Source organism: Protopterus annectens, chromosome 12.part0, assembly GCF_019279795.1.
Source record: "Protopterus annectens isolate FY-2018-M chromosome 12.part0, PAN1.0, whole genome shotgun sequence".
Taxonomy (NCBI): domain Eukaryota; kingdom Metazoa; phylum Chordata; order Ceratodontiformes; family Protopteridae; genus Protopterus; species Protopterus annectens.
Genome location: NC_056746.1, coordinates 95,107,523 through 95,128,652, shown reverse-complemented (window position 1 = coordinate 95,128,652; position 21,130 = coordinate 95,107,523). Strand labels below are relative to the sequence as shown.

At 42.5% G+C, this 21,130-nt stretch overlaps 1 protein-coding gene across 2 annotated transcripts in view; it reads left to right on the top strand.

The window, feature by feature from the left end:
• Positions 1 to 20,543, top strand: part of MSRB1 (methionine sulfoxide reductase B1) — a 128,812-nt gene extending 108,269 nt beyond the window's left edge. The window contains exon 4 of one of the 2 annotated variants that reach the window (XM_044089109.1): positions 20,238 to 20,543. In XM_044089109.1, coding sequence (XP_043945044.1) covers positions 20,238 to 20,479 — 242 coding nt within the window. In that variant the 3' untranslated portion in view covers positions 20,480 to 20,543. Of the gene's footprint in view, positions 1 to 18,905; positions 19,326 to 20,237 lie in introns of those variants that run through there. The other variant, XM_044089110.1, reaches the window with a different exon arrangement.
• Positions 20,544 to 21,130: the final 587 nt, after the last annotated feature.

Below are 21,130 nucleotides of genomic sequence, written 5' to 3'. Positions count from 1 at the left end.
GACAGCAATGTTGAATGTGTATATTGTTTGGGAGTGCCTCACCTCTCTGAGAAACCTCCTTGTGACATTTGTAGGGGCTTTAGCTCCCGCACACTGCTGGAGCATAAAAATAAACTTATGCTTGCTGGCTTACTGAAATCTCCTTTTGCAGAGGCGATCTCTAAGTCGGAGGCCTCTCCACTTCTCAAAATAGACAAAAAGAGGAGTAAGTCTTTACCCTCTTCTTACGAGGCCAAAATATCAGAACCAAGACCTAAGATGCCTAAGGTAGCTCACAGAGTCATTGATTCCGAGGCCTAAACAATCAACCTCTGCTCTGAAAGTTTCTACTGTATCTGCGCCACCCATCCCTCATTCAGCACTGATCATTCTGACTGCACCATGCATGGCACCGGCAACCTCTGTAATGTTTACTTCAGCACCGACTCACCCTTCTGTGCCAACAATAGTCATCCCAGACCAGGTCACCCCCCCCCCTCCCTGAACTTCATACTGGCCTTGGCACAGAGTGGTGATACACTTCCTAGGACCAGATACTCCACCTCGGTGGACCCCTTCTATGGCCAACAGTACAGCCCCTTTCTGGGATGCCCTGTGTCACTGTCAGAGTTATCCAGTCGTTCCTCCAAGAGTCTGTCTGAATTGGATGTGGTGAGATTGGTGGACAAGCTGTTAATAGTCAGAGGCATTCCTACACCAGTTAAACCCTCCCTCCCTTCTGGAGCCGAGGGTTCTGCACCATGGGCCTCACAATATTTCCCTCCTCCGACCTCCCGGTTTTGGAAGAACAGTCTCTGACTGCAACCCTGGTTCCAGCTGCTTCAGCACCAATGGTAGACCTTACCTTGGTGCTGGAGACTACTCTTTGGCCTGAGTCTACTTCAGAGCCATTCCTTCCTCGGGTCAGAGACTGGCCTGTCAGCACCATATACCTGGGTATGGCACCTACTTTCCCTGTGCTGGTTGCCTTGCCAGGCCAGTCTCCTCCCGTGGCTCCCTCCTTGGCGGCAGATCCTTCAGGGCAGAGTGTGACTCTGGTTCCGAGTTTCTCTTTCAGTTCCGAGCTCCCATCCCTCCTTGGGGGGGGGGGGGTCCTGCCTTCCAAGTGATGGAGAGAGCACTAGCCTCCACAGGCTCCCAGTTGGATCCACCGACATCGGACATATACCCTCGTCCTGCCTCTATGCCACAGCTACCACAACTCACTATTGCTGGACGCTGGGCTTGGGAGCCTGAAGACACCCTTCAGCTAGGTTCCCCCCTGTGGGTTCCTCATGTGATTCTCCCATTGAGGAGGTTCCCTGCAAGAGAACATGCAAGAGGAAGCATGTTGATCCCCAGAGGAATCACTGACTGAAGATATGGACTATGATGACTGGGAAGTGTCCCCACATTCAGCCCCTGATGATGTCTCCTTTGCAGACATCCTGGAGTCCTTAAACAGTGGGGTGATTGGAAGTCCAGCACCCTTTCCTCCAAGGAGAACGTATTCTTGCAGGCTTTTCAGGCCTGGCCCTCTACCTTCTGGGTGACACCCCCCCCCAGTGGATGAGCTTATCTAGTTCATCGTGCAGGAGGCATGGAAAACTGATGCCACTGAACCAGTTCCCTATAGGCAAGATAAGATTCTATCACCTCCTGCAGATAATCCCCACTGGTCCAAGGGCCTCTCAGTGGATGCTATGGTTGTAGCGCCAGCCACAAAGAAGGAGCTCGCCGAAGAGAGCACTGCTGTCCATCCTCCGAACAGGGAATCTTGGGTGATGGACAGGCTTGGGAAGTGGGTTTTTTCTTCAGCGACCTTTGCTGTTAGTCTATGAACTATTTGGCACATTTTACGTGACTTCAGTGAGACTTAATTACAGAACTCGCAGAAACGCTGGCAGGAGCAGTCTCTGAAGTGTGAGACAGTCGCCTCACAGCTTTCTACTCTGGAATCCATTTTGAATTTGTCCATGAAGTTGATTTCACACTCAACCAAAGGGGTGGCGAAAGCAGCAGGCACTGGTGCTGTGGCTAGGAGCCACGCTTGGATGCAGTTATGTGATTTTGTGGACCCTTTCAAGTCTTCCTTCCTTAATGCTCCCATAGAGGCCACATATCTGTTTGGCTCTAAGGTTAAGGATACAATAGCCAGGTGTGAGAAGGATAGTAAGACCTTGTCTGCCATGGGTGTCCATTTTTCCACCCCTCGGAGACCCTATTCTAATAACCAGAGGAGTGGGAAAATGTTGTACAAAAAAATCCCAAGGGCCTTTCCATGACACACATGGTGAATTTTCACCCCGGGGCAGAGGGGGGTAATGCAAACGGAAGATGCCCCTTCAGAGGCAAAGGAGGTCCACATAACCAGCGATCCAGAGATTCGTTCTCTGGGCAGCCCTATCCGTGCTCTTTGGGATTGGCCCGATTGCTTGCCTCAGAAAGCAGTCGTGGGTCGTCTCTCTCTGCACCACTTTACCTGGCAGGAAATGCAGATTCTTGGGTGCAAACAGTAGTAACCAGAGGATATCACATTCCCTTCAACTCTGTGCCCAGTCAAAGGGAATTTGCAGCTCTAACAGTTCTAAAGCTGCTTCAAAAGAGTGATCCAAGTAGTTCCCTTAGATCAGATAGAGTCCGGGTTTTACTCAAGACTCTCTCTTTAGTGCCAAAACAAACAGGGGACTGGAGGACAATTCTGAACCTCCGCATTCTAAACAAATTTGTCAAACAAGTAAAGTTCCGGATGGTCATGGTACAGTCTATACTCCCCTTTTTGGGAAAAGATGATTGGATGTCCTCTATAGATCTTCAGGAAGCATATTACCACATAAAAATGGACAAACACTCCAGAAGATTTCTCCACTTCCAGTTGGGAGCCAATCATTACCAGTTTTGAGCACTGCCCTTTGGCCTCTCTACAGTCCCCAGAGTGTTTACCAAATGCATGGCACTGGTGACGGCTCAGTTGAGACTGCAAAGATTCCAGGTGTTTCCATATCTGGACGATTGGCTCCTTACCGCCCCAATCAAGCATCAACTATTGTAAGTGATTCATCACACCTGACAACTTCTGACCCATCTCAACATTACAGTGAATGAGAGCCAATGCAAGCTTACTCCAGCTCAATGACTAGAATTCATAGGGGCGGCATACGATGCATAGCTTTGTCGAGTGTTTCTTCCCCCTCACAGGTTACAGAGACTCAGACTACATCTCCAAGTGATATTGAACCAGACAATAGTGTCGGCCCAGTGATTCTTCAACTCTTGGGTCCATGGCAGCCTCCATTATGATGGTTCCTTTAGCGAGATTACACATGAGGCTTCTCCAGTGGTTACTAATAACACAATGGTTTCCCTTGGACCTACCCATGTCTTACCAGTTCAGGATAACCAATCAGTGTAAGCAAGAGCTCCTGTGGTGGATGCAGCCAGACCAGAATCCTATGGAGCCATCCTTTCTCCCCTTTGCAACCCACAGCTGTAGTGACCACGGATGCCTACCTGATTGGGTGGGGGGGGGTCATCACCAGGGACAAAAGGTCCAAGGCACTTGGTCACCCTTGGAGGCCAACTTGCATATCAGTGTTCTAGAACTGAGGGTAGTGCTTGTCGCATTACAAACATTCCACTCTGTCCTCCCTTCAGGAACGATTGCCATTCAGTCAAACATGTCCATAGTCTGGTACATAAACAGGGAGGAACCAGGTCCTACCAGTTATGATGAGAAGCCTTGAGAATCTGGCAACGGGCGATGGCTTCCAATTGCTTTCTACTAGCAACGCACATTCCCGGGGATTCCAACATGATTGCAGACCAGTTGAGCAGGTGCATTCTCCTGCCTCACTAGTGGTCCCTCAATTTTGCAGTGGCGACAGATTTTCAGTAGCTGGGGCCAGCCTTGCTGAGACCTGTTTGCTTCCCCTGCAAATCACAAATGTAGCAGCTACTTTTCCCTAATTCTCTCCCAGGGGAGTTCCCGAGGGACACTCTCCTACATGATTTGCCCATGGGTCTCCTCTGTGCTTATCCTTCTCTCCCTCTGATCCCACAATTCCTGAAGAAGGCTGTTTGGTTGAGAAGCAGAGTAATCCTCATTGCCCGTATTGGCCTCGACAAATTTGGTTCCCTAGCCTATGGCCTCATCTAATTCATCAACCCTGGATTCTGGATCCAATTCCAGACCTGGTATCAAATCCACAGGGTCTGATTCACCCAAATATAGCGAGCCTCAAGCTGACCGCTTGGTTTCTCCACTTCCATTGATTGCCAGGCAAAGTAACCTATCCTCTCCTGTCTGTCCTATACTTCTGTCTTCTCATAGACCATCCACCAGGAGGCTTTACTTTAGTAAATGGAAGCGATTTTCTATCTGGTGTCTTAAAAAGGAATTCTGTCCTTTTTTTAGTGCAAGTATCTACAGTCTTGGAATATTTGTCTAGCCTTCTTGAATTCAGGGCTGCAGCCTCTTCAGTCAGAGTCCATCTCTCTGCAATATCCAACTACCATAATGGGTTTGATGGTTCCTGTCTAATTTCTCATTGATTATGTAAAATTTTTCTAAAGGGAGTCCTATGTATCAGGCCCCCTTTGAAGCAACCAGTTGAGCCTTGGGATTTGACCTTGGTCCTCCAGTCCTTAACCAGTTCCCCCTTCGAGCCTGAAGCAGACTATGACATTTGACCATTCGGGTATTATTGATAAGCTCACCAGCCTGGGCATAAACCCTTGCGTCACAAGATGGATTGCAAACTGGCTCTCAGACAGATCCCATAACGTAAGAGTAGCGAGATCTATGTCCGAATCCAGACCAGTAACTAGTGGTGTGCCTCAGGGCTCTGTCCTGGGGCCCCTCTTGTTTGGCATATACTTCCCAGAAGTACAGGCAAGCACAGAAGGGCTGTGGCTGACTAAGTTTGCGGACGACTGCAAACTGGGTGCTATAATAGAGTCTCCGGCCGACATGGAGATCCTCCAGAAGGGCCTAAATGAGACTGATGCATGGTGTCAAAGCCATGGTCTCAAACTAAATGCAAATAAATGCGTAGTAATCCCCTTTGGAAAAAACAGAGTACCCGCAAACTACAACATAGGAGGTAATCCCCTGAAATCTGAAGAAGAAATAAGGGATCTAGGGACCCAAGTAGATAGTCAGCTTTCCTTTGATAACCATGTTGCCAAAGTGGTTAGAAAATCCTTCTATGTGACCCATCTGATCACGAAAGGGTTCGCATCAAGATCTAAGGACGTAATGGTGCCCCTCTACTCTTTCCCTCATCAGACCCATTATTGAGTACAATGCACCAATTGGAATGTACCTGGCTAGACATCTCCAGCAGCTGGAGAGACCACAGAGGTACCTAACCAAGAGGATTACTGGCCTCAAACAGTTGCCCTATGCAGCACGATTGAAAAAGCTAAGACTGTTCTCTGTTGCATACCGCTTTCTCAGAGGCGATCTCTGTCTAACGTACAGAGCCATGTCCAACCCAGAATTGTTGAACATGCTCCATCTTAGCAAAACCAAATCTACTCGAGCTACACGCTCTAGGGATATAAACCTCAACACAACAATGAATAGAACATGCTGGAGGGATAGATTCCCTTCGTAGAGACTTCCCTTACTATGGAACAGGGTCCCGATCTACATAAGACAGAGCCCCTCACTATCTCTCTTCAAGAGGAACCTTGATGAGTGGATGGGTAACAGAAAGTTCACACCAGGGATCACACCAACAGCACTACTAGATAGGGGCCAAGGGTACTAGCTGCTAGTACAAGGGTCTAGGGAACTACTAAAGAGGCGGTGAATACCGCACAACGTGGCTGGTCTAATATATGCCTTCGGGCAGATAGCCCAGTACCAACCTATGATCTGAAATTCCTGTCTTGGAAAACCTTGTTCATTGTAGCCATTACATCAGCTAGATGTATTTCAGAAATACAAGCTTTGTGTGTGAATCGCCCATGTCTAGTTTTTCTTAAAGACAGAGTATCCCTACAGATAAATCCCTCCTTTTTTACCAAAAATGATTTCTGACCTAACTATTAACCAAAAGCTAGACCTGCCGGTTTTCTTTCCAAATTTTGCTAATAAAGGGGAGTACACTTTGCATTTGCTCATTTTCCACAGACAGTTGCATTTTTGACAGTCTATCAGAAAATCTGACCAACTTTTTACCTCCTATTCTGGTCCCAAAATGGGAAAATCAGTTTCTAAGGTTACATTATCTAAGTGGCTAAGAGATTGCATCACCTATGTATACCATCATAAAGTTACTATTCCTTCTCTGATCAAGGCACATTCCACAAGGTCAGTGTCAACCTCTGTAGCTTTTCATGCAAGGACTTCCATGGATGACCTTTGCGCAGCAGCAACATGGTCCTCTTTTCATACCTTTATCACAGATTACAAATTGGACATGGTCTCAAGGGGAAGAGCTGCTTTTGGTTCATTGATACTCAGGAACATTCTTCCATAAGGCCTTCCAGGAAACAGGGTAGCTAGGGAGTCTGTCCCACATGTAAGGAATGAAGATTAACAACATCAGATAAAGAAGTTATGTATTACCATAACATTCCATCTGTGTTGTTCATCTTCATTCGTTCATTAAATCTCTCCCACCTTCCCCCTCCTAAGACTCTTGGAAGTTCAATTATGGTCCTTTAATCCTGATAAGGAAGCTGCTCAGAGGAAGCCTCTGGTTTCTCTTTATAATCTGTCCTGTGTTCTAGGCAAACTCGATCTGAGGTAATGTGGAGAAGGGCACTGTGGGAAAGACTTAGCTTGAGAGTTTCTGGCTGGTGTGGGCTTGGAGAAATGGCCGATTTGGAACCGAGGATCTGCTCCGAACCCACATGTAATGAATGAATGAAAATGAACAACACAGATGGAATGATGTGGTAAAACACAACTTCTTTTTGATAACTAAATCTTTCTACTAAAGAATTAATATATAACAGAAATATAACAGAAATGATATCCCTACAAACTGTAGCACTCATAACTCTCTAACAACTCATTTACCCTCCTGGCACTCCCAAGTAAACCTCCAGCTATCCCACACCAACTAAAACGCACACATCTCCACATATCTCCAGGCATCTGCAAGCATACAGTCTTTACCATAACACCCCATCAGGTCTTACCACATGTCTCCCTTAGATACAGTAAGTACTTAACCAAATTCCTTAACACTCTGGCAAACGTAGCATCCCACCTTGCAATTAGTGGTGATGTCCATCCTAACTCTGTCCCCATAACCTACACACACACAGCCTTCCCCCTGCCTCATAGTATGCTAAACTTACCTAGAAAGGGATCTGATCTGCTACTCCGAAATATAAACCTCAGAAGTGTCCTTAGTAAAATTTAGGAGCTCCATGCTATCCTCCCACTCTATTCACCAGATGTAGTACTACTGACGGAAACCTGCCTGAAACCAGGTATTGATGACAAGTTATTCCTCCAGGTTACAATACTCTTCAGACAGCGAGAAAGGCCAAAAGAGGTGGAGGAATTGCCTTCCTATCTAAACATAACTGCATATTACAACCATCAGATCAGACTACCCCAGATTTTAATAATGCCGAAATAATCTGCACTAAGCTAAAAATTAATTCCAAAACTCCATCTTCCTCTCTTAAAACCTGGTTGCCTCATGGTTTTGGCATCTTTTCAGGCTTGTTGGCTGTTGGTGAAGCACCCACCAAGAGGAGAAAACACTGAAAGAAGAAAGGAGCCACTTTTGAGACTAAGTATTTTTCCTTTGTTTATTTGCTAAGTTTTTCTGCATAGCCGCCTATTTTGAGCATTTTCTGGCTTGTTAAATTTGATTTCTGCATTAGTAACTGTATTTAGAGCACAACCTAGAGCTGTTTACTGAATTTCCTGTTTGCACTTATTTTTAAAATCGTTTTTTCTCAAAACTTGCATTTTATCTGTCTTTGGCCTAGCACTCTTGTGTGGGGTCATTTACTGCACTGTTAAAACTTGTTGATACTTGTTAACCTCTGCTATCTCTGAAAAAACAAAAACAAAAAAAATCTTGCTTTTTTCCCACTTTTCTGAGATTTAAAAAAGTTCAGTTACAGGCTTGCTGTTCTTGAACTGTTTGTAAGTTTCTGTGTGGCCATTTTTTGCTTGGGCTAAAGGAAAGTCTCTCTGTTGAAAACATTGAGCAGCCTGCCTGCCCCTGTGGGAGTGGTTACTGACTTGAAACTGTAGTTTTATTGGCCATTTTGGGTCAATTCCAAAACTCCTTCATCTTCCTCTCTTAAAACCCTCTTTTGTGCGGTTTTGCGCGTTTTTGAGCATAGGGCAACAACGGGCAGCGCCGCCTAATTGGGTTTAAACTATTCCTGGCTCCACAAAGTCTGCTCTTCACTTTTTCCCCTTAGAACTGCTCTCTCTCTCAATTTAAACACCATATTCTCATTCTAAGGCCCTTCACTGGTCCAATTAAGTAATCCTACAAGTTAGCATTATTAAACCATAAGCACTACTTACTGTTATACTCTCTACGATTACCCTGTCCTCTATTGGTCCGTCTTAAATTCAGTTTCCCTATTACTCTAGCATGTCCAAAGGTCAGTCAATGGTTTCCTCTCCAGTCCAGCTGGTGAATCTGGGAATTTTGAGGCAATGTTACAACTGTCTCATGTACACGGACAACCCTCTCCTCCTCCAAACAGGTTCAAATATATGTGAGAGATGCAACTATTTAGCCAAACTGGAGGCTGAGCTCTCTCATCTCAAAACTGGTGTAACCAGTCAGGAGGAGAAGGTAGCCTCACACAACACAATTCCAGTATCACATAGTCCCACCACATCAGCGAACCAAACACACATAAATACACAAAAACATACTCGGAGGCTCTACATAAAAATCTACCTAAGCAACAGAGACCTCCAAAGCAGACATCCAAGCAAACGCTACCTCAAAACAAAACACACACAACACATAACCCACAAAGTCAGTGTGCCAAGCAGCCACAGCCCTTAAGGCTGAATAACACACCTGATACTCTTGTTATAGGTGACTCTATTGTCAGACACACTGACGTCCCGCTCACCAGGCTGAATAAAGAGAAGGTCATGGTGAGCTGCCTGTCGGGTGCTAGGATCCGCCACATAACGCAAGCACTCAGGTCACTCCAAAGCAAATACAAATATGACTCCGTCATTGTACAAGCTGGTGTGAATGACCTGAGACGTACCTCCCTGGATTACATGAAAAGAGACAGAGGAGCTCTCTGATCATGTAGCCCAGGCTGGTATGACCTTGACCTTGAGCAGCATCTTACCCTCACCTAGAATGATGCCACAGTACAAAGACAAAATGATCGATTTTAACAATTGGCTAAAATTTTGGTATCATTCAAAGGGGATCCAGTGTCTGTCAGCCTGGGATGACATGCTCGACAAGCCACGTTGCTTCGCTAGGGACGGCTTGCACCTGTCACCACTGGGCTTTCGGATATTGGCAAAGGCTCTTGCCACCCCCATAGTGCCTTTTTTAGGCAAGGCTCAAAAGTCAAACCCACCCCCATAGACAGCACAAGGAACAAGAAACTAAGGGTAATGCTGCTAAACGCCAGAAGTCTTAACCACAAGATGCACGCACTCGAAGCTCTCCTTAGTATGGAGAACATCGATATCTGTGCAGTGACAGAAACCTGATTCAAGGCTCCAGAGAGCACCCCAGCACTACCAGGCTATACCTCATATCATGCTTTTCGGCCCCAAAACCCGGACCGAACCACAAAAGGAGGGGGAGTTTCCATATTTATCAAGGATATCCACACCTCCAGGTTAGTGGCATTGCACAAAGTATCGGAGACCATCCATGTGCAACTAACAGTGGGCAAGACTGCTTTTCAGTTTATAGCATCCTACAGACCACCCTCTCAAAGTCAGGAATCCCATTCGGCTTTCCTGAAAACATTGGAGAACATGAAGATCTCTCCGAACACCATTATATTGGGTGACTTCAACTACCCAAACATTGACTGGGAGCACTACTCAAGCCCCAGCACCTTAGCCCAAAGATTCCTGGAAATTATAAACTCAGATGCTATGGAACAACTAGCCACCACTCCCAAAAGAAGGGACAACATACTAGACCTGATCATTACCAACATGGGGACTCTATGCTCCACACCAGAAGTATATCCCTCATTGGTAAGATCAGACCATAAATTCATTTCACTGGATGTCCACATCCCGACCCTACCCCCAGCCCAGAAAACCACAGTGAAAAACTTCTCAAAAGCGAACTTCTCACTTCTCAAAACTGAAGTGAAATCCTTCAAGGCCCCAGGGCCAGTGGAAACTACAGCCCAAATTGCAGAATCCTATATAAATGCATTCTACGGACATCTCCAAGAATGCATGAATCATGCTATCCCAAACAAAACCAATCATCCAAAGGCCCAGTCTGGTGGACCCCTGCCATAAATAAACTGTACAACAGAAGGAGGAAGCTACTACATGATAGAGCAAAATCCCTAATAGGGAAGGCATCTCTGATCAGTACTAGCAAAAAATTACGATCCCTCATAAAATCCTCCAAGGCCAGCTTCGAGAGAAAAATTGCACAGGACACCAAAGACCATCATAAGGCTTTTTTCAGTTGTGTTAGAAACCTGGGATGCAACTCCCAGACTTGTTCTGAGTTGATTCTAAACGACAAAAAATACACTGAACCCACAGACATCGCCAATATCCTGGCAAAAAGGTTCAGTGCAAACTTCTCCCCCCCAAAAGAGCAAGTATCTATCCGGCAGAGGGCTGCCTCCCAAACATCTCAGATGCTCAGGTGAAGGCTGCCCTCTCCAAAGCAAAAAACACTGCTTCCATGGGACCAGATGGCGTCCCAGGTTGCGTCCTACATGAACCACAAGAGGAACTAATCCCTCAAATAAAACAGCTATACAATCTCAGCCTCACTACAGGATATATGCCCACAGAATGGCATACAGCAACAGTGGTCCCACTCCACAAAGGTGGAGCCTCTACGGACCCTGGAAACTATCGCCCCATAAGCCTGACTAGCTTAGTCTGCAAGGCTATGGAGAGGATCATCATGGAGCTCATAAACAAAGACATTGGGGACCTACAGACACTAGATCCTACACAGTTCGGCTTTGTCAAGGGCAGATCCTGCCTTTTGAACCTGGTTGACTTCTTCGAAACAGTCACCAAAGCCATAGATGAAGGGAAGGTAGTCCACACAGCCTATCTGGACCTTGCAAAGGCATGTGACACAATACCCCACTCGGGCATCATAGATAAGCTATCCAGCTTAAATATAAACCCCTATGTCACAAGATGGGTCGCAAACTGGCTCAAAGACAGAACCCACAGAGTGAGAGTTGCTGGAGCCATGTCAGACTCGAAACCGGTCACAAGTGGCGTCCCACATGGTTCTGTCCTGGAACCACTCTTGTTCGGTATATACTTTTCCGAGGTACAGGCAAACGTGGGAGGACTATGGCTCACCAAGTTCGCAGACGACTGCAAACTGGGCGCCATAATCAACTCTCCAGCTGACACAAACATCCTTCAAAAAGGTCTCACAGAGACCGATAATTGGTGCCAGCGCCATGGTTTAAAGCTAAATGCCAAAAAATGTATAGTCATACCCTTTGGCAAAAACAATGTGCCCACAAATTACCACATAGGCCGAAACCCATTAAGTACAGAGAAAGTTATTAGGGACCTGGGGACCCAAGTTGATAGCAATCTCTCCTTTGAAAACCACATTGCCAAAGTGGTTAGAAAGACCTTCTACGTAGCCCACCTCATCACGAAGGGTTTCACATCTAGATCAAGAGAGGTAATCGTGCACCTTTATTCATCCCTCATCAGGCCCATCATCGAATACAATGCCCCTTTTGGGATGTACCTTACCTGACACCTGCAGCAATTAGAAAGACCCCAGAAGTATCTCACCAAGAGGATCAAGGGTCTCAAACAGATGCCATATGCTGCTCGGTTAAAAAAACTCCAGCTCTACTCAGTTGCATACCGCCTACTTCGAGGCGATCTATGCTTGACATACAAAGCTATGTCAAGTCCAGAATTAATGGACATGCTCCACCTCAGTAAATCTAAATCCCTTAGAGCCACATGCTCGAGGGACTTGAACCTCAGCACAGAAATAAATAGAACTTGCTGGAGGGGCAGGTTCATAACCCAGAGGCTCCCTTCGCTCTGGAATAGAATTCCAGTTCATGTGAGGCAGAGCACCTCACTGAATCTCTTCAAGAAGAATCTCGATAAGTGGATGGGGGATCGTAGGTTTGTCCCAGGGATTACTCCCGTGTCACTATTAGACAGAGGCACAATAAACTGAACCTTAAAAAGGGCACAGTATACTCAAATCAAGGGGTGGCGTAAGCCATACAGAATCGGGCTAGACTTATAATTGCCCCAGGGCAGATACCCTAGTATGAACCTATGAACCTATTCCAAAAAATACTTAGTCATATTAGGAACATATATTCCACGTGCTAATAACCTGACCACTGTAGAGCATGTCCTTCACTGGACTTCTAAAACGTGAACCCAGGAAACAATCATCATGGGTGATTTTAATACAGACTGTCTCACTTGCAATTCAGAGAATTCCACTAACTGTGTAAACTTACATGTCTTTGAGTTGGATAAAGTCCCACTAGAACAGACAAAACCTCAAATAGGCAGTCCATCCTAGACTGGACTCTAATAAACCATCCCTGTCACAATATTATGGCTGCCTCCCTGACAGTCTTGGTGACCACATGCCAACCTACTTTCTTAGGCAATGTACATATCCCCTTTAAACACACCATTTATTGCCATTTTGTGTAATAAAAAAACTTTAACAACCAAACCATTATAACAGTACTCTGTCACTGTAACTGGACTCCTGTAAAGGATTTGCCCCTAGATGAGGCTGTTGGTTATTTCAATTTCACCTTCCTGAGAATACTTTATTAAATTAGCATAATTCTGGACAATAAGGTTAAAGTCAGGTTATGCACCTTGGTTAACTAAGGAAACTAGAGCTGTACTCCGTGAGGAATAAGGTCTGGGAAACACGGTATAGAAAGAAATCTCAAAGTAATTGACTAGCATATCAAGAACTCAGAAGCAAGGCCAAAAAACACAGGATAAAATAAACTACAACACCAATATCCAAATGAAACATAAAAATAACCCATACAAATTCTGGACAGCAGTAAAATCATTCTTACATCCAGGCCAAGCATCAACCCCATATCCCTCTTCCTCAGACAATCTCTAGGTACTATAACAGAACAATTTAATAAAGTCTTCACTGAAAGCATACTTTCAAACTCCAAAAATAGCTGCTCCTCCCCAATAACCGCAATCGTAACAGCAAAAAAAAAAAAAACAATTCAATACATTCTTCTTCCATGTTGTATCATGTAGTAATAAAGAAACTTCTCAGAAAACTTAAACCAGCAACTATAGCAGCTAACACCCTACCAGCTGAATATCTAAAGCTATCTGCTGACGCTATTTCTTAACCTGTCTCCATTCTTGTCAATTGTCTGTTACCGAGCAGAAAATCCCATCTGTCTGCAAAGTATCATGCATAATCCCTCTTCATAAAGATGGTATCTCTACAGAGCTTTCAAATTACAGGCCTATTGCCATTCTATCACCACTATCCAAAAGTCTGGAAAAGTGTGTATATTCTCAACTTCTGAACTACCTCTCCACAAATAACCTGTTAGCCAAATCACAACATGGATTTAGACCTTATCATAGTACAACTGCCCTACTTAGCTTCACTAAAACTATTAATCAATATAGGAACAAAGGCAAAATAGTCTCTACCATCATTCTTGATCTGTCAAAAGCTTTCAGCACGGTCTCCCACAACAAATTACTGACTCTCTGCCCTAAATCTCAGTCTGTGTGCACTCATGTGGTTTAGAAACTTTCTAATAGGATGCCAACAAGCTGTAAAATGGGAAAAACCTCTCCTGTCTACTTCCAGTCACACTGGGAGTACCACAAAGTTCTATTCTTGGCCACCTTTTCTTTACTCTGTTCAATACTAACCTTAACACAGCTACACCCCTTGCCTCCTTAGTCCAGTAAGTTGATGACTCCACTCTTATGTGCTGCCCCTTCCATACAGGAACTTCAAGATGTAACCCAAAAGTCCATATCTGCTATTGAATCCTGACTTTCAGAATCTCAACTCGTACTTAACCCCCAGCAAAACCAAACTTAGTATCTTCCATCCCACTAGAGCCAGTGCCCCTCCCCCCCTTTCCTAATCAAAGCTACAGGTAATACCACTATTACATTAGTGTCCTCTACAAAACTCTTGGGTGTCATGACTAACAACTTGAAATTTGACCTACACATATCACAACCTAGAAAGCAGATAAAAAAAAATTCTTAACCAACCATACTAGGATAGCCATTGCAAGAGCTCACCTTCTCTCCACTGTCCTTTATGCTTCAGTCATACTCTCCAACCTAAAGAATACAGACCTAGGAAAACTTGAAGCTTCTTGTAATAAAGTAGCAACATTTGCTGCTGTTTGTTAATATTGATCACTCCACTGTCTAGCCCTGAAACAGCTTTCCTGGTTCGAAGTTCCACATCTGCTAGCCTACAGTCAGCTGATAACCGCTCATAAACTATTCTACCAGCCAGGGAAAAAAAAGTTATAATTGAATATATAACTGAACCTTACTCCAATAACAGAGTATTATGCTCCACCAATAAATCACTATTAAAAGTAAACAAAGCCAATAATACTGCTGGAGCCTTTCTCAAATCATGTAGCTAAAATCTGGAATTCAGTCCCTGAAAGTCAGATCTACTACTAACACTGCTCATTTTTAAAAGGTTGCTAAAAACACAATTGTCTAATGCATGGCTCTGCTCATGCAAAAGTCCTGCTTAGCTTAGACCTCTACAACACACCTCTATACCCTATAGTAATCAATATCTGCTGTAATACCCTATAGTAATCAATATCTGCTGTAACTAACCTCCACCTCTCTTACAAATATTTTCTTCCTTGACTGCATCTCTTACTGTCTTACACAACTACCTCTATATCCCCCTCAACTTCTGTTGGTCAAAACCTTCATCTTCACTACCATACCTCCCAACCGTACCGAATTACTCACTTTTTACCGAGTTTTGGGGTCCAAATGAAGGGTGCCACGATTCCTAAGTCGCACCCCTTCATTTCTGATTTTTTTTCGTTTGTCTATTTTTCGTGCTTTTTCGCGCTTTGTGAGATGACATCATCATGTGCACGATGACGCCAGCTCCATCAGGGATAACAGCATGTCGGAACTGAGCACAAGGACCTCACATCGTGCACACATTTCCGGCTGGCCTGCGAGCGGGAATGGAAAGGACTGAATGGATTTAACCTGAACAGATTTCTGCAGTAAGGAATGGATTTAACTACCTTAAACAGAAAGATTTCTGCAGTAAGGAAATTGGCCTGCAAGCAGGAATGGAATGGAAAGGATGAACTGCTGAATGGATTTAACCTGAATGGAAAGATTTCTGCAGTAAGGAAATGTATTTGATTATGTTTGAATGTATTTAACCTGAACGGAAAGATTTCTGCAGTAAGAAGTAAGGAAATGTATTTAATTATGTTCAGGGAAGTGTGTGTGTCTTTGTGTGTGTGTCTTTGTGTGTGTGTCTTTGTGTGTGTGTCTTTGTGTGTGTGTCTTTGTGTGTGTGTCTTTGTGTGTGTGTGTGTGTCTTTGTGTGTGTGTGTGTGTCTTTGTGTGTGTGTGTGTGTGTCTTTGTGTGTGTGTGTGTGTCTTTGTGTGTGTGTGTGTGTGTGTGTGTGTGTGTCTTTGTGTGTGTGTGTGTCTTTGTGTGTGTGTGCGTGTCTGTGTGTAGTATGAGAAACAGTTTATAACTAATGATATGAGCTTCCTTGTTGATGCTACTGCTGCCTGTTGGTAACTGTTCCACATTTTGTGTGTTTGTTCCATATTTTGAAAAGAGTGATCCACATTTTGAAAACAGAAGGTTGACAGCTATGTGTAATGAAATACTAGACATTACACTTCATATCTGCTCATTAAAGTTAATCTTTTAGGAAAATATTGATACTGAATAAGATATATCTGTAGCAGATCAGTTGAGTTTAAATGTGGTATGCCAGGGTTCAGTTCTGTACTATCTTTACAACAGCCAGTGTGCTGTGCATAGTTTCAGCCTCTTAGCACAAGAATCCGGGGAAAAGGGGAAAGATAATGGTGCATAAAGGCCCAAAATCAGAACACTTGAGAAGAATGGCATAGCAGACAGAAACAGACTGAGCCACACTATCGCTTTCCAAGACCTGTCCGAATGTTAACATGGCAACTATTAAACATGGCACTACTGCCGTTACATTCTGATACCTGTGCAGCGCTAGCAAAGTTGTGGCTTCTCCATTATCACCCATCCCTGTCGCTTATATATGACAAATAGGGCAGACAAGCATGGGGAAGATGGAATACATTGTTTGCCTGTTTACAAAGTTATATAGCTTCATGTTGTCTCATAGAAGTAGCATGGTTTGGGTGACAGAGAAACTTTCCCCTTGTGAAAATAACGCTTCTGTGTTTAATGATACTGGGACCATTCAACAATATGCCATTTTGGTCTATTATTTCTAGGAAGATTAAGTTCAGTGAAAAGGTATCCAGTTATGTATTATATTAATAATGAAACCGCGCAGACAAAGATGGAGACCATATTAATTTCAGAATCTCTAGAATATTCTCACCAACATATGAAAAAGGCTTTGCAGAGAGAGATCTTGGTGTATAATTAATGGATAGGTGTACAAGCTATGATTCTGAAGCTGCATAAGGTCTTTGTGGGTCTGTGATGAATAAAAATAAGCAGCATTGGTAAACATTTCAACATTTTTTAAATATGAAAGATTTGTCTGTAAATGGTTTGACATCATTAAATACAGATTTTGGGGTGAAAATCGTTATGCATAAATGTGTTCTATTCAGTTTCTCAAACAGAATGCTGTATCTACTATGGCTTACAGAATACTGAGTTAGTTCACAGCATTTTAAAATGAATTTTTTTGTCTCTTCATATTGGTGACTTCTGTATTGGTGGGAGCCAAGGAAAGTTTGCTGACTGCATACCTGTAAAGCCCTTGTGATGCATTAAGGGGTACATACAGATTGTTGGTATGATCTCTGCATAGAATTCCAACATGTGTATATTACTGGCTTTGAAGTGAAAGCTTTGTCAGCCAAGTAACAGATTTTTTGTAGCACTGAGCCTTTATTCTGATTATAGAGCATCCATCATAGCAGATGAGATTGCACTTCAACAGGTTGGGTCTGCAGTTGGACACCCGTAAGTAAGTAAATAAAAATAATTTCATTTTTGTAACCCAATATTTTCTAGTGGCCAATATGAAACAAAACAGTTTCTGCCTAATGTGTATTCCTAGTAAGCAGTAAAGAGTTAATAGATTAGTGAATGTCGAAGTATTTTTTCCAGCATTTTAGTGAAAAGCTTTGTGTGGGTTACACAAGGTAGAGTTGAGCCATAAAGCTGTAAAAACTAATGAAATTCCACCAAAGTATGATGAAACTGACAGTTAGTATTAGTCTTTATTGTGCTAATGATGCCATAGATATGCTGGGTCAGTTTATATTGTGGATAAGGAAACAGGAGTACGTTTTGGTGAGTACTTAAATGAAATGCAGTATGTCTACTGATGAGCTTCGGTCCCTAATCTAACAGTTTGCTGTACTGGAACTTAACTGCATATCAAATAAACCTCATATTGTTACAGGGGTTATCGTGTGTGTTTGTGTGTTTGTGTGTTTGTGTGTTTGTGTGTTTGTGTGTTTGTGTGTTTGTGTGTTTGTGTGTTTGTGTGTTTGTGTGTTTGTGTGTTTGTGTGTTTGTGTGTTTGTGTGTTTGTGTGTGTGTGTGTGTGTGTGTGTGTGTGTGTGTGTGTGTGTGTGTGTGTGTGTGTGAGATTGGAATGGTTGTCTGTTCTACAGTTTGTGTTTAAAAGCTCATATCCCACAATTCCATTGGAGTGGGTGGAGTTACATGATTATGTATGCAAATTCTATGCTAATCCGTGTACAGATTTGTACCTATTTTTCATGGGCCTTGTCCAGATTTTTGATGTTTCCAGGTTGAGAGGTATGTTCACTACTTATATTTCAAAATGCGTTTCTACTGTCAGTTTCAGAATTTCATAACATTTTAGTAGAAAACCACTGTATACAAGGATTGTGTATAAGAATGAATGCTGCTTGACTTGTTAAACATGTGCTTATTGCAACAAGGTACAGTGATTGATCGTATGTATTAAGTATAGCTAATTCTACTGTATTTTGTTTCTTGTCAAGCTATATTTGGTGTATTGATTTAGCATATGTACATGTAAACTTTGTATGTCATTCTTACATTGTTTGTATGTGGAGCTTTTCTCCCCGGGCCTCTGCTGAAAATGGGTTTCACCCAGTCTGACTTTCCTGCAAATGCAAAATAAATGAGTGCAGAAGGCACTGTTCCCTGAAAAATATTGAGTTTTTGCAATATGTGAAGGTTCAGAACTGTTTGTATTGTTGTGGGAATTGGTAGTTTTAGTTGAATTTTGAGTCCAGATTTTCTGAAAATTGCTATTTCCTTGTAGATCTATTTTTAACTTATTTACTTTTTTAAACACAGCAGAATGCCAGGAAACGGAACACTTAATTTTTTTTTAATAGTGGCATGTTTGTGTTCGTTAGTAGCTTTCCTTTTTATAGGGAGTTTCTTTGCTTTGTTCTAAGATTTGGGTTTATACATATTTAAACAATGTATTTTAATACAATTAATTTCAGCGAAGAACCTTTTCAGTTTTTTTCTTTTTTTTTTTCTTCCTTTCAGACAAGGTTGATGGAGCCTTGCAGAATAATTAAGCGAGCAACTTCATTGAGAAAGTTAATTTCATCTTTTTCTGAAATAAGAAGAAACATCAGCAGAAGATAGAAAAAATAACTGTCTTGTGTTTTAATGGAACTTGTCCAGTATATGACGTGTCCAGTTCAAATTCTTTAGAATGACTGTGACACAGATGATCAATGGATTAGTATTACAAAATATGCATAAGTGATCATTTTTAGCTTTGTTTGCATAATGCATTTTGAGTAGTGCACAGGTTATAACCCTGCAGGTAATTACACCCGTTAACAACTCTAGCAATGACCTATGGATGGAATTTTACATTAATTTATTTGTGAGAAAGTGAAACTTCCAATGAACCATGCTGATATCTGAATTTAAAACAAAACTTATGCAGTTATAGGATGAACTGAGTCATGTTTACGATTTCATATTTTTCACACTAATTACTGTAGAACTGTACTGTATTCTCCCTATGGGTCTCTCCAAGTATTATCTTTTTGCTGTAACACGGTACACTGTTTTAACATTGGGGAAAAGTGTACCCTTTCATCAATGCATAGTTAAACTATTAGTGTGACAGTAAGAAAAAAGTAGAACATTATATATTATAAGTATATACCATGTACAAAAACAGTCCAGGCTTAAAACATTTTTGCATCTGTAAAACTTCACAAAGCACTTGTTTTCCATTTATATTATGCAGGGCCGGCAAGTAGGTGCCTTAAACAGCTGTAGTTTGTTGCCTTTAATTGAAGTAGATAGTTTCATTTTAACTAATAAGAATAATTTTTGCAACCTTGTAAATTTGGAGTGGGAAAGTCTACTTGAACAAAGCACACGTGTATCAGAAATGATCCAGTGGATCCTACTATGGTTCCACACAAGTCTTTGATGCATGAATTTATAAAATGAATGGGAAAGAGCTACAGGCAGATGTCACTGTTATCTTTTTCAGCAGTCAAACATTTCTAGAGGTGCATGCCTCCATGCAGTGGATATTAGGAGCCCCCTGTTTTTAATGGACATCATCTGTGCCTTTCATTGTGTTCTGTCTCAACTGAAGATATTTTTGGGGTTTTGTAGTGAATCTAACAATGTCTCCAAAGAAAATTGCTTGTGACTACTGTTGCAAGTATCAGAAATGATTGATTACTTTTACCTCCTTTGTCGTCTTTGTTGAAATGGCAGCCATGGTATCAGTAATTGTGAGCTTTAAATTTTGGTAAGACTTTTTGTAGTAGAACTAACATTTTTTAAGCCTTCTTAAAGAGTAAGTGATTAATGGTAACTTACCTCTTTTTATCTCTTCTTTAGCCAGAAATCTGCACAAAAGAACATGTATGTTTTTTTACAGAAAAGTTAAACACCACTCCCTACAGGCACTCCTTACTCTGGAAAACATCGATATATGCATTGTCATGAAGACCTGGTTCAAGAGCTGTGAAAGCACCCCGTCAATGGAGGGTTTCAGTGTCTGCAACACGTTCAGGCCCACCACATTTGATGAAGGCAGTAAAGGTGATGGTATCTCGATATTTTGCCTCCAAACTCATTAAACAAGATTATGACCTGTAACTCCTCTGTGTCCAGCTAAGTATTAATAAAACCCCTTATGTCACAGCTACGTATGATGCTGTCTGTCCTGATCATCCCATTCCTCCAGTCCTAACAAGTATGGAATCCCTATTCATTAAGCCAAACATTATTCTCCTAGGAGACTTTTAAAATTGAGAGACTTCTACAGCCTCAAACATGTATGCCAAGAAATTTTGGACTTCATCAATACAAACCCTCTGGACCAGTTAGTCCAGGTCTTTGTCATTATCAATATGGGACAGCTTTGTTCCCCACGTGTTACTTCCTGTCTGTTCAGATATGGAAAGAATCTTCCAATACCTGAGTATTTAGAGATTATGCTAAGGCTAATGTTCTAAAACTACATGATGACCCGACCAAATTCAAACCACCTCTAACCTAATAACCCAAATGCATATGCAGACACCTTTACCTTCAAATTCTTTGTACATATAAATAGCTGCAAAGATGCATCTGTTCTCCTCTTAAGTAAATATTACATAAAATTAAAGATTAAACCTCCTATAGTGGAACCCAAGTAAATATAAACAGGTTGTATAATTGAAAAAAAATCACATACAAATAAACTTAACTCTCAAAATGCTAAATATGCTCTTACTAAACTAAACTGG